Source organism: Salarias fasciatus, chromosome 14, assembly GCF_902148845.1.
Source record: "Salarias fasciatus chromosome 14, fSalaFa1.1, whole genome shotgun sequence".
Classification (NCBI taxonomy): domain Eukaryota; kingdom Metazoa; phylum Chordata; class Actinopteri; order Blenniiformes; family Blenniidae; genus Salarias; species Salarias fasciatus.
Window position 1 is genome coordinate 40,679,722 of NC_043758.1, and position 14,487 is coordinate 40,694,208.

The 14,487-nt window shown below is 44.7% G+C and overlaps 1 protein-coding gene across 2 annotated transcripts in view; it reads right to left on the reverse strand.

Annotated features, from left to right (window-relative positions):
* Positions 1-14,487, reverse strand: part of pipox (pipecolic acid oxidase) — a 49,810-nt gene that overhangs the window by 20,565 nt on the left and 14,758 nt on the right. For both annotated transcript variants that reach the window (XM_030108534.1, XM_030108533.1), the window contains exons 2-4: positions 14,121-14,269; positions 8,811-9,024; positions 442-624 (exon numbers count right to left, since the gene is read on the reverse strand). In XM_030108534.1, the coding sequence (XP_029964394.1) occupies positions 442-624; positions 8,811-9,024; positions 14,121-14,269 (546 nt within the window). The remainder of the gene's footprint in view (positions 1-441; positions 625-8,810; positions 9,025-14,120; positions 14,270-14,487) is intronic.

A 14,487-nucleotide genomic window follows, 5' to 3' on the forward strand; every position in this document is an offset into this window, starting at 1 on the left:
CACTTAATACAAAATTAAATAAATCTAAAGTTAACAAAGATTACCTCCAGAGGAGCAGAGTGAGTCAGTACCTCCAGAGGAGTGTGTCAGTACCTCCAGAGGAGTGAGTCAGTACCTCCAGAGGAGTGAGTCAGTATCTCCAGAGGAGTGTCTGTACCTCCAGAGGAGTGTGTCAGTACCTCCAGAGGAGTGAGTCAGTACCTCCAGAGGAGTGAGTCAGTATCTCCAGAGGAGTGTGTCAGTACCTCCAGAGGAGTGTGTCAGTACCTCCAGAGGAGTGAGTCAGTACCTCCAGAGGAGTGAGTCAGTACCTCCAGAGGAGTGAGTCAGTATCTCCAGAGGAGTGTCAGTACCTCCAGAGGAGTGAGTCAGTACCTCCAGAGGAGTGAGTTAGTACCTCCAGAGGAGTGAGTCAGTACCTCCAGAGGAGTGAGTCAGTACCTCCAGAGGCAGGTGCAGCCCGGTGTGTCCCAGCAGTGTGTTGGCCCAGGGTCCAGCGGTGATCACGATGCTCCTGGCCTGGTAGACCCCAGCAGAGGTCGTCACTGTGACTACAGCGCCCGGCTTGACGTCTGTGACCTTCTCCTGGTCTCTTATGACTCCGCCTAACTTCTGAAACTGACTCTGAAAAACAGACAGCAGAACATGCACCTTGAAACGTTCTGTATTGACTGTGGATAAAGGTGTTGACGTCATGGATTCACTCAGAGTGACACAAGACTTCAGTTCCTGTCAAACCAACTCAGCTCATCTGAGGTGGAGTGGTCTGAACGTCCAACAGGATCAACCTGTGTTTTGGTTCCTTGTTCCACTGAAGCATGTTACAGCTCCACACAGATCAACCATCCTCACTCCTCAAAACAAAGTGAACGGTGTTCCAGGTGGAAATCAACACATCTCAGGTCTAAACCACACACACACACACACACACACACACACACACACACACACACACACACACACACACACACACACACACACACACCACAGCAGCTCAGCAGCATGTCTGTAGATACTTACTTACTACTAACATACTTCCCTCTGATGCTTTCAGCTCTTTTAAGTTTGCTCCTCTTTCAGCAGTGACACATTCCACCATCTTTGGCAGTTCCGAGATAAATTTAGTCCAGGCACCAGTAACTCTGCAGAGCCTTGACGATCATATGCTGTGTGATGCTGAATGTAGACTGAGAGGCTGATTTATTGCTGCCCTGCATGATGATGATTCATACAATGAGGCAAAAAAGTGTTTAGTCAGCAGCCAATGGTGCAAGTTCTCCCACCTAAAAAAAGATGAGGCCTGTCATTGTCATCATACGTAGACCTCAACTATGAGAGACAGAATGAGGAGAAAAAAAAAGCCAGAAAATCACATTGTGTGATTTTCAAGAATTTATTTGCAAATTATGGTGGAAAATAAGTATACGCTTTCTGTCAGTCTTCACCAGGGGTCTATTTCACCAAGCAGGTTGAAAAAACCCTGAGATTAATCCTGAACTCTGTGTTGATCTCCTCTGAAGGGAAACGCTGGGTTTTCGTTTACACAACAGCTGATTTGAGTTGGATTACGCAACTTCAAGGAGTTTCACCTGGAGTTTAGCACGTGCACGACAACTATAAAAAGACAGCATTAATGGATCGCCGATTCCACGAGTCACCATGGCAACAGAGAAGCGGAGAGCGACATATGGAAGCTGGAACACATTTTTTGAAAAAAATGCAACACGCAGCAGCGAAGGAGAGGGAGATGGCGTGGCAGAAAGTTGCTGCCCGTGTCGATGAGTAAGTTTAAATGTAGTCCTTTATATCAGAATATTATTGAATATTAAATATTATTACAGGGAAACAGTTTGAATGGTCACCAGTTAAGGTATTTCATTTAGTTGTAATCCCGTGGGGAAGAAGCCACATGGCAGCAGCTAAAGATGAAATATAAAAACATTGTTCAAAAGACCTCGGCATAATCTCACTGAGGTTCATCTTTTTAAGCATGTTTAACATTGTAAAGTAGCATAAATACTAAGTGGCTGATGGACTGTGCAGTTGTTTTATGTCACACATCTATATCATGTTATGTTAAATAATTAATCCTATTTCATCTAATATTATTGTCTATTATTTGAGTATAATATTTAAAAAATGTTATTGATACAAATGTTTATTTTGTCTTTCATGTCCTTTTCTTCTTTTGGCCCAGATTGTGAAGGTTCTCTCTGCTGCTGGAGCCCCTTCATGCTACAACCAGCCTGAAACTGTCAGCAGGAAATACTCAGAATATTTTTGCCAAATGTTAGTTTGGAAAAATATACACAAATATACTGAAAGATGTCATTTATCCAGGATGAGGAGGATGAAACCGTGCCTGCTGCCTTCACAGAGGATCCAGATAGTCATATCGAGGTACATTACTGATTGTTCTCTTCCATTAAAATTCTGAATCCTCCTGTGGAACACAGAGCTTGACATTTAACCGACACTGAAATATTCAAATTCTCATCCTTTTTAACAGATCCTGGCTGGTCAGCAGCAGGATGGTCCCTCAGCTTCTACATCACAGATCAACACTGTGAGATGATGTTCAGTAAACACCAGAGGCTCATTTCATTCAGTTCATGAGCAGCTGGATAATTTAATGTCCTCTATGTATTCCCAGTTACCAGTCAGAGACATTTACAAAATCCACTTACTTAACAAGATAGAGAAATCATTAAAGAACAGCAGCATCTGGACCTCCAGATGAAGAAGACGAAATTGGAAATTGAGATACTGGAGCAGAAGCTGCAGGTGGGTTCATGGTCACAGGTGATTTATGTTCACTATTGGAACATGAACTAAACCCTTCATTTTTTTTTTTGTAGGAAATAAAGGAGACAAAATGAAATGTGTGTCATGTCTTTTATTTGCTCTGATGGTAATGATGGTGGTGATTAAACTCCTCAGTGCTCTGCATCTCCAGTGTTATATAAAAAACTCCCATTTGCGAAGAACCGCAGCGCAACACGCAATATCTGCTGGGATGTGAGTGCGCGACTATGTTTGGTTATGTTGCAAAATATGGACGGAGAAGATTGTGAATGCAGCGGATTGAGACGTGAAGCGATACCGTTCATAAAGAAAACTGTCCGGAAACGCCAAAACATCTCAGTGCGGTCTGTAAATAATCTCCCGACGAATATTCAGTTCCCGCTGCAGTAATGCCGCTGCTTCATCTGCAGGATCGCTGAGAAAAGGACATGACATTTTGACAGCTACACAAAAACTCACCAGCTGACTGAAAGAATGAGGAAATAGAACAGCGGTGTGGCTGAAAGGGGGCGGAGCCAGAGAGAAACTACAGGGTTGACTGCGAAAAACCTGCTTCCGACCAGGTTAGAGTCACAGAGTGTGTTACTGCAGTAACTGACCTACAGCTTAAGTTCCCTCTCCTCGTGGAACAGGCTGGAGTCACTCCTCTGTCTCTGGTTTGAGCAGTGGTGGGCCGTCAGGGCCTGCAAAGCCTTCTCTGCTGGCCTAAAAAGTATCTGAATTACAGACTGATGTAAATTATATTTTGTCCATAAATAATTAATAAATGATTCCAAACGGTATGTTCCAGTTCCTTTCATAGTTTCCCCGTGGTCGCGCTGCTTCCAGACATGTTTTTTTCATATTAAATCATTTAACCAATCAGATTTCAGGCATCATCTGTTGCTAGGGTCAAAGAAATCTGCCCGAGGCCTTCACTGTCCGTTCCTGATGGCCCAGTAAAGTAAAGTGAAGCGTCAAGCAGACAGTTGCTTCAACCAATCAGATTTCGAATTGGCGACTCAGCGCCTTCTAGCTAGCTACACCAACAACAGCAGATCCAGGCCTTCTGATTTACATTCACCAAGAGATACAGTAGGGGGCGGTATGCACCTAAGTTGTTGGTCGCCTACCGCAATTATTCCACAGAAGAAGAAGAAGAAGAAGAAGAAGACCTGAAGAGAATTAAAACTTAGGCCAGAAATCCCACAGGGCAGCTGGACTTTCAATCCTGGCTTTGATGGCAGTGGAGAAGGATCTGCTGATGGAACTGAAACGCTCGGATAATCTATATGACAGAGCAAATGAACTCTTTTTGAGGAAGGAAAGGAGGATGGATATTGTTTACAAATAATGGGGATTTTGGTGAGTAAAATGTTCCTCTTTTCCTAAATAATATTGCTGTTTTATTAAGTTGATGCTCATTGTATGTGCACAGATGTAGTAGGAGACTTGTGCACTTCAGCAAAGGCATTTATTCTGGCTGCACAAGTATCTATCTGCTGTGCAACAACTCTTTATGTGCATATCTGTTTAATAAGATTTTTTTTATAGACATAAAATAGTTATTGAGGGGTGGATTGGTTCAGGCGGATCTGTTCTGAAGGCCTTAGTGTGAAATGCACGGTCCGCCACTGGGTTTGAGTTCTCTCCCTTTGTGTAATTGAAATCTCAGAGTTTCCCTCATTTCCGGGTTATTCAACACAGAGTTTTCTTAAAACCTGCTTGGTGAAATAGACCCCAGGTTTCCACCGTTGCTGGTATTTTGGCCCAGTCCTCCAACAGATCTTCTTTAGAGCAGGGATGTTTTGGGGCAACATGGTTTTCAACTCCCTCCAAAGATTTCCTATGGGGCTGAGATCTGGAGACTGGCTGGGCCGCTCCAGGACCTTGAAGTGGTTCTTACGAAGCCCCTCCTTGTCACCCGGCGGTGTTTGGATCAGTGTCATGCTGATGGAGGAGGTTTTCACTCAAGATCTCACCATACATGGCCCCATTCATTCTTTCCTTTACACAGATCAGTTGTCCCGGTCCCTTTGCAGAAAAACAGCCTGAGCAAGATGCTTCCACCCCCATGCTTCACAGTAGGTATGGTGTTCTTTCTCCTCCAAACACCAGAAGTTGTTTCTACCAAGACGTTCTATTTTGACCATATGTCCTCTTCTGGATCAGACGGGCCTGGACGTCTCCTGGCTGAAGCAGGGGGTCTGGCCCTGCAGGATTGGAGTCCCTGGTGGTGTAAGTTACTGATGGTAGCTTTGTTACTTTGGTCCCAGCTCTCTGCAGGTCCTTCATTGGGTCCCCCGTGTGGTTCTGGGAGTTCTGCTCACCGTACTTGTGATCATTTTGACCCCACGGAGGGAGATCCTGGAGCCCCAGATAGAGGGAGATTATCAGTCTTGTATGTTTTCCATTTTCTAATAACTGCTCCCACAGGTGATTTCTTCACACCAAGCTGCGTACCTACTGCAGCTCCAGTCTTCCAGCCTGGTGCAGGTCTACAGGTTAGGTTCTGGTGTCCTTTGACAGTTCTTTCTTCGATCTTGGCCATAGTGGAGTTTGGAGTGGGACCGTTTGAGGTTGTGGACAGGTGGACAGGTGTTTCTATACTGATAATGAGCTCAAACAGGTGCCGTTAGGACGAGAAAGGACTTAGCTGGGCTGGGGTGGGCTCAAATAAAAGCTGAGGGTCTTGTAAGTGGTGTAGAAGTGCTCACTAATGAACTGCTTGTCAAAAACCAAGCAGTGGCTCAGAGACAACAGCCTCCAAAACAGAGGCCCTCATCATCGCCCCGGACAGAGCCATCTCCACTATCAAACAGCACCTCGGTGATCTGAGCCTCTTAACTAAAACCGAACTGAGGAATCTCGGGGTGATCTTTGATGGCTCCATGTCACTGGACCACCACTCGAGGCAGCTGGTGAGAAACTACTTCTTCCAGCTGCGAAATATCGCTAAGCTCAGACACATGGTGTCAAAAAGCGAGCTAGAAATGATCATTCACGCATTCATTTCCTCACGATTGGACTACTGCAACAGCCTGTTCACTTGCCTCAACAAGAAAGAGCTGCTGGTCTTCAGTACGTCCAGAACTCAGCCGCCAGGCTGCTGACCAGCACCAACAGGAGGTCCCACATCACACCTGTTTTAAAATCCCTCCTCTGGCTCCCTGTTCTGTTCCGTGTCCAGTTTAAAGTCCTGGTGCTGACCTTCCGAGCCCGACATGGCCAGGCACCCATCTACATCAGACACCTAGTTCAGCCATACAGCTCGGCCCGAAGCCTGAGGTCTGCTGAACAGAACCTGCTGAGAACCCCCCGGACTCACTTTAAAACTCGGGGTGACCGCTCCTTCACGTCCACTGCGCCTCGCCTCTGGAACCAGCTCCCCCTAGACCTGCTCCCTGGACTCAGTGGAAGCCTTCAAAAATCATCTAAAACACCTCTGTTCCAGAAGGCCTTTCAGACCCACTGACACGGTGTGTCTTGGCGGTACCACATACTGATTATACGGTTTCCAACACTCGCTTTTATTTCGGAGCTATGTCTACAAATCCCTTATCTTTATGTTAAACGCTCTTTTGAATGTTCTTTTGTCTTTATACCTTGTTTTTGTTGTGAAGCACTTTGTGACTCCTAGTCTGTAAAAAGTGCTGTATAAATAAATTTTCCTTACTTACTTACTTTTTGAAGTCTCTAAGTTGATTTTTGAAGATTTTACAGGCCCAGTGCGGAATCTGTCAATCGCTGACAGATTCCGACATTCGCTGACAGATTCTGCAAAGGGAACTCTAACTCTGCCGAGAAAAGACGTAGAGAGCTGGTCATTGGCTCAAATGAAAGCTGGGGGTTGTCTAAATGGTGTAGAAGTGTTTTCAACTCTCTAAGTTGATTTTTGAAGATTTTAAAGTGGGAGTTAAAGGATAAGTCCAGGTCAAAGGTCACTTCCAGGTTCCTCACAGTGTTACTGGGAGCTAAAGCAACACCACCCAGGGTCAGTATTTGATTAGATAATTTTTCTCTTTCATGTGTTTTGGGTCAAATGTAACGACTTCTGTTTTATCTGAATTCATGGTGAGAAAATTGTGACTCATCCAGGTTTTATGTCATTAAGACAAGCTTCTAGTTTGACCAGCTGATCGGTGTCATCTGGTTTCAGGGATAGGTAGATCTGTGTATCATCTGCATAACAGTGGAAGTTAATGGAGTGTTTCCTGATGATGTTCCTACAGGAAGCCTGTATAATGTGAAGAGTATAGGTCCTAAAACAGAACCCTGTGGGACTCCAGGTTTAACTCTGATCCGGGCTGAAGAGTCGTCATTAACATGAACAAAGTGGAACCTGTCTGTTAAATATGACTGAAACCAGTTTAATGCTGAACCTTTAATCCCAACAGTATATTCTAGTCTCTGTAGTAGAATATCATGATCCACAGTGTGGAATGCAGCACTGAGATCTAACAGGACCAGAACAGAGACCAGAACAGGGACCAGGACAAAGACCAGGACAGAGACCAGGACAGAGACCAATCCTTTATCTGCGGCTGTGTGAAGATCATTATTAACTTTTACCAGAGCTGTCTCTGTACTGCGATGAGCTCTAAAACCTGACTGAAAAGATTCAAATAGGTCATTAAGTGGTCACAAAACTGAATTACAACTTTTTCAACAACTTCCTCTAGGATTTTAGAAATAAAGGGAAGGTTGGATACTGGTCTGTAACTGGTTAGAACTCCTGGATCAAGGGGGGCTTTAGAGGAGAGGTTCAATAACAGAACCTTAAAGGCCTGTGGAACATAGCCTGTTACTAAGGATAAGTTGATCTCATCAAATATTGATGTACTGATCAGGGGAAAAATGTCTTTAAACAGTCTCATTGGGATTGGATCTAATGTACAAGTTGTAGGTTCAAATGAAGAACTCAAAGAGTTCAGTAGGATGGAAGCTCAGTAGCTGTGAGTCAGGTTCTACTGACAGATCTGAGGATGTGATTGATCGGTCCGTGACCACTTTGTGGACTGTGCTTTCAATTTTATCTCTAATAGTGATGTTTGTCGTTAAAGAAGTTCACAATATTCACTGCTTCAGGTTAAAGGGATCTGAGGTTGGACGAAGCAGTGACTTTTTGTCAGCCTGGCTATAGAGCTAAAGAGACACCTGGGCTGTTCTGGTTTCCTTCTAATAAGGAGGGATAGTAGGCAGTTTGAGTTTTGAGTAGAGTTTTTTAACAGGTTAACAGACTCATTCCAGGCAGTACGAAACATTTCTAGTTGAGTTAGGCGCCATTTCCTCTGTAGGCTTCATGTCGATTTTTTCAACGTACACAATTGTTTGTTTCACCATGGAGCTATCCTCCTCCCTTGTTTTTATCTTCAGGGGAGCAATCGAATCAAGTGTGTAGTGGAGTGAGGCTGCCACTCCATCTGTGTAAAATAATTGCTTCAATGCTTGTGCAAATTGCTTGTGTGAGTTAATGTTTTGTAACTGTGCAGAAAGTTTGCACAGCGCGCGGAAAGTCTCGCCATACTCAGTTCTTGGAAAATGTTGTCTAGACACCTGTTTCGCAGAAATACGTTTGGTTTATTCTGTTTGTGCAGAAGAAGCAGAACCCACCCTCAAGGTGTGAACAGAAGTGAACCAAAGTTCAAGAGGATGTGGACCCGACAACCCAGACTCTCGGGTGTCGCTGAAATGTTTTTACCGTTACCATATTAGGAAATGTCTGTGGGCGGATGCGCCCACGCTTACCCATGTCTATGCTTGCTCTTCCAACTCAATAAAAAGCTGAACACACCAGAAGGGGGTGGGAGACAGTCTGAACATTGTACTCTCCCCCATCTGCAGATGCAGCCAAAACCCAAATCTCGTCTCTGAGTGTTCACTGTTTGGATTGTTTAACGTTTGAAGTGTCTTTGAACCCGACAATCTCCAACTAAATCAACCTGAGTGGGGCTGATAATGAAGTTGAAATGAAGTGTCAGACAGAAGAGAAGCTGTGGAACCTGCTGTAAGAACAGTGTGAGTACCTGTACGGTGCGCAGGGCTCGGTCAGCATACAGGACTCCAGCAGTCACATCCACCAGGGCCCCATCCCCCTCAGACAGGTGAACATTGGGGATGTGCTGGCTGAAGTTGTCGGGCGTCAGGATCACGATGGGAACCTTGTTCCTCTGCAGGGTGTTCTTAATGAGCTGGAAGCTCCGCCCCTTCTCCGGTGCCGTTACCAGGAGCCCTGTTTGTCTGGAGGAAGGACAGCTCACTCAGCTCCTGCTTCACACAGCCTTGACTTTACAGGAATCACTCTGAGCAAATGATCTGTATTTATTGCCCCTTCATTTCATACTGTTGATATTCTAGATGTGGTTTCCAGTGTGGGTGTTCTCATCCTGACATCAACAGTTTATGAGTAACTATCATCACATGAGATAAGTACCAGATACATTTCTTGCTCAAAGTTGAACATTATAAAGTGTTACTCATTATTTATAAAGTATCTGCATGGAGAAAGTGTTTCTATACATATGAATCATCAGTATTTACATTCTACGTGGAAAACCAATGGGAGGTTCAACATTCAGCTGGAAGGAAATTTTGCTTTGTGCCTGCCTGCTGCTGCCGAGAGTGTGTGAGCGTGTGTGTTTGTATGACCCTCCATCTTCACTGTGAGCTCTGAGCTGAGATCTGCACACCTGACTGTGCAGGTGTGGGTGTTGCCATGGAGACCAGCTGCACTCAGCAGCCAGGATAGTGAATCAGCAGTTTTTCATATGGTTGAAGAAATGTTGTTTTTTTTGAGAACTGAGAGGTGAAATTAAAACTTTTTTTTACTGTTACTGTCACAAGCCTTTCATGGAATTATCCTGAAATGTTCTTGTCTATAGGATCAACCATACAGCACAGTGAGTTTGTAAAAATGTGTCAACTTTTGGATTGCAGTGAGAAAGTCTTTCTCCAAAATGTATTGGAGCGGATGGGAGAAAATTCTGCACTCTCCTCTAAAAAAATACACCTTGAGAGAGAACTGTTTGAGACAGAGAGAAAATGAAAGCAGGGGGGATTGCAAAGAAAACACTGAAATGAAATGTGATTGGGGGACAGGAGAAAAACTTTTTTGTTTGTTTACGTAAATCGAGAGCCTCTCGCACTCTAACTGCCACTCTCCCTAACACTCTCCAACACACACCCATTATAAACTCCAGAAACGAGTGAAATTCTTACCAAACTTGAAAGCTCAGAGTGCAAACTTGGTATAAGATATTGAAATTAGTTTTGATATATTAATAAAAGTATGGCAAGGCATGATGGACTTGTTCAGGAATAAATTTCAGTCGGCCCTCATCTGCATACGAAGGGAAAAAATTCACTGTTTTGAGGAATTTTTCAGAATTCTTTCGCCAGATCGCTGAGAAAAGTCACAGCATACCATTCCCAAATTCCCCGCACGTTTTGATGTGCTTTTTGTGGAGCTGCTCTGAACGGTGCGAGACTTGTTATCTGGCAAACTCTTTCACCCAAAAGCCTTTTGCCTCGGTGAGTACTCTCTCTTTTTTTGTGGACAGTCCTCTTTGTGCCTTGCCAGAGGCAGACACAAAGCACTGACATGAATCCTTGAGACAGAGCTGGAAAGAGAAAGTAGGACACCATAGTGCTGAATCTGTGGTCCAGGTGGTCCACGTTCACATCCTCCTCTTCCAACATGACCTTCTGCTCGTCTGACATCCGTTGTAAACAGCTGATGCTGGTTCCCAGCAGGTCAGGAGTCTATTTCACCAAGCAGGTTTACAGAAAACTCTGTGTTGAATAACCCGGAAATGAGGGAAACTCTGAGATTTCCATTCCACAAAGGGAGAGAACTCAAACCAGAGACAGAGGAGTGACTCCAGCTGTTCCACTAGGAGAGGGAACTTAAACTGTCGGTCAGTTACTGCAGTAACACACTCCGTGACTCTAACCTGGTCGGAAGAAGGTTTTTCTCAGTCAACCCTGAAGTTTCTCTCTGGCTCCGCCCCCTTTCAGCCTCACGCTGCTCCATTTCCTCATTCTTTCAGTCAGCTGGAGAGTTTTAGTGTAGCTGTCAAAATGTCATGTCCTTTTCTCAACGATCCTGCAGATGAAGCAGCGGCATTACTGCAGCGGGAACTGAATATTCGTCGGGAGATTATTTACAGACCGCGCACAGTTTTGGCGCTTCCGGATAGTTATCTTTATGAACGGTACCGCTTCACGTCTCAATCCGCTACATTCACAATCTTTTCCGTCCATATTTTGTAACATAATCAAACGTAGTCGCGCACTCACATCCCAGCAGGTATTGTGTGTTGCGCTGCGTTTCTTTGCAAATGGGAGTTTTTTATATAACACTGGAGATGCAGAGCAGGTATGTTAAATAATTAATCCTATTTAATCTAATATTATTATCTATTATTTGAGTATAATATATTAAAAATGTTATTGACAAAAATGTTTATTTTGTCTTTCATGTCCTTTTCTTCTTTTGGCCCAGATTGTGAAGGTTCTCTCTGCTGCTGGAGCCCCTTCATGCTACAACCAACCTGAAACTGTCAGCAGGAAATACTCAGAATATTTTTGCCAAATGTTAGTTTGGAAAAATATACACAAATATACTGAAAGATGTCATTTATCCAGGATGAGGAGGATGAAACCGTGCCTGCTGCCTTCACAGAGGATCCAGATAGTCATATCGAGGTACATTACTGATTGTTCTCTTCCATTAAAATTCTGAATACTCCTGTGGAACACAGAGCTTGACATTTAACCGACACTGAAATATTCAAATTGTCGTCCTTTTTAACAGATCATGGCTGGTCAGCAGCAGGATGGTCCCTCAGCTTCCACATCACAGATCAACACTGTGAGATGATGTTCAGTAAACACCAGAGGCTCATTTCATTCAGTTCATGAGCAGCTGGACAATTTAATGTCCTCTATGTATTCCCAGTTACCAGTCAGAGACATTTACAAAATCCACTTACTTAACAAGATAGAGAAATCATTAAAGAACAGCAGCATCTGGACCTCCAGATGAAGAAGACGAAATTGGAAATTGAGATACTGGAGCAGAAGCTTCAGGTGGGTTCATGGTCACAGTGAATTATGTTCACTATTATTTATTTTGTAGGAAATAAAGGAGACAAAATGAAATGTGTGTCATGTCTTTTATTTGCTGTGGTGTAATGATGGTGGTGATTTAAACTCCTCAGTGCTCTGCATCTCCAGTGTTATATAAAAAACTCTCTTTTGCGAAGAACCGCAGCGCAACACACAATGTCTGCTGGGATGTGAGTGCGCGACTGCGTTTGGTTATGTTGCAAAATATGGACGGAAAAGATTGTGAATGCAGCGTATGATTGAGACGTGAAGCGGTACGTTCAAACAGATAACTGTCGGGAAACGCCAAAACATCTGTGCGCGGTCTGTAAATAATCTCCCGATGAATATTCAGTTCCCGCTGCAGTAAAGCCGCTGCTTCATCTGCAGGATCGCTGAGAAAAGGACATGACATTTTGACAGCTACACAAAAACTCACCAGCTGACTGAAAGAATGAGGAAATGGAACAGCGGCTGTGGCTGAAAGGGGGCGGAGCCAGAGAGAAACTTCAGGGTTGACTGAGAAAAACCTGGTTAGAGTCACGGAGTGTGTTACTGCGGTAACTGACCGACAGTTTAAGTTCCCTCTCCTAGTGGAACAGGCTGGAGTCACTCCTCTGTCTCTGGTTTGAGTTCTCTCCCCTTGCGTAATTGAAATCTCAGAGCTTACCTCTATTCCGGGTTATTCAACACAGAGTTTTCTGTAAACCTGCTTGGTGAAATAGACCCCAGTTCTTTTTCTTAAGTGTTTCAGTTTCATCTGTTGTGTCTTAGTGATGACCGCTGGGTTGGAGCAGTGTCTGAAGTCTGTCCCCTCGGATTCACTTTGCTTTGAGTGAAAAGTGTGTTCAAATGAGCTGAAAACGTGTTCAGTGTTTTGCTAAAACAGTGCAAGAGTTTTGAAAGCTGTGTGCAAACCATGACTAGTGTTCAGTTTTGACAATAGAGTCGTGTTTTTTTAAGAAATGTGTGTAGTCAGTTGGTGACTGTTTGAACTGAATGAATTTAGAGTCTTCTGAGTCTTTTGAGTCAGTTGAGAAAAACTGTAAAGGTCCAATACCTTCCTCCACCAACATGTCATTAATCAGTCAATTAATCAGTCCAACCATCTGTCCGTCCGTCCGTCTGTCTGCAGGTAAATATGCAGTTCATCATGCAGTACTACCTACAGGCTAATGTTTACACAACTTATTGAATTCCCAGCCTTCTGAGGTTGTTGGACTGAGTCCAGTCTGGCTGCCTCCATCATCAGCAGTGTTTTAATCAACTTGACAGAAACAGGGATTGTGGAGCGGATCATAGAAGTAAAGCTCCCGTGAGTGATAAATAGTGGACATTACACAAGCAGCAGACCGTTAGAGAGCAGCTGTATGGCGAGGTGATGGGGTCCCAGAGTGGCAGGCTGGGAAACAGGGTTTGATCCAGTAATCTGCCTGATAGATGGCCGAGGCGCTCAGTGCCAGCACTGTTTTCTAAAGGCTGCTCCCACATCTGTCAGCAGCCACAAGGCACAGGCAGATCCAGCTGAAGGCCCAGACATTTGTCAGAGGGTTTTATGACTCTGTCTCCCGGTGCACTTGTGTTTACGGCTGTGTGACAGTGGAAGGAGAAGCCACACCAGTGTGTGGGCTCATAAATACGGTGCTTCATCTGGCTCACCAAGACAGAGCAGCTGCTGACACTGATTCAGCTGGCAGATGTGCACGTGTTGTCATGTACCATAAGGTTTCAGAAAATGTTGGTAGGGTGATTCTGGATCACAGGTAGATTAGGCTCTGCCCTCATCACACTGGCTTGGACATTTCTCTTCATCATGCAGAATTCTTCCCATGTGGCCAGGTGGCTTTTCAACGCAGACCAATCAGCCATGAGATGTGGAGGTGTGGGAGCTGGCATGGGAGGGATTTAACGATCAGCCACACTGAGATGGAGAGAGTTCATTCAGCTCAGTCCTACCAAGAACAAACAGGAAAGTTCAAGCATCGCTACACACACACACACACACACTGCTCCCTGCTCTGATGAAATCAAAGGCTGAGGAGATGAAACAGGCCGGTTCCTCGCTCACAGGCAGGGAGCTGTCAGACAGTGATGCAGTGATGCTGGAGGTAGTGAGAAAGTCATGCATTTATGGCTCCTGTGGATTGAGTTGCTGCTCTTGTGCATACATGGCACCGTGAATATCCAATGCCTTTGCTGTGTTCCGTTGAATGCGTGCCAACTGCTACCTGTACAGTTTGACTCCCGCCTCCTTCTCCAGCTGAGCCCACAGCTCGTAGCACTCGCCCATCATGTGGGTGTAGAAATCCTCCTCGTACGCCTTTCGGATGATGCGGGTCTGGCCATGGGAGCTTCCCCGAGAGTGTGGCAGGACAAACTGAAAGAGATTGTATCAATCAATCCTAATTCGTGGAAGATCACATGGCTCAGGCAGCTTTTCATTTTAAAACGCCCATTCCACCGTCCCTACATTATAAAGAGGAGCAAAACCCACCACAGAGGAAACAGCTATATGGAGGTCTCAGTTCCCCAAGGACACAACCAGCCTGACCCAGGGAGGGGACATGTTCCCCTTCCCAGAGGACTATCCACAAA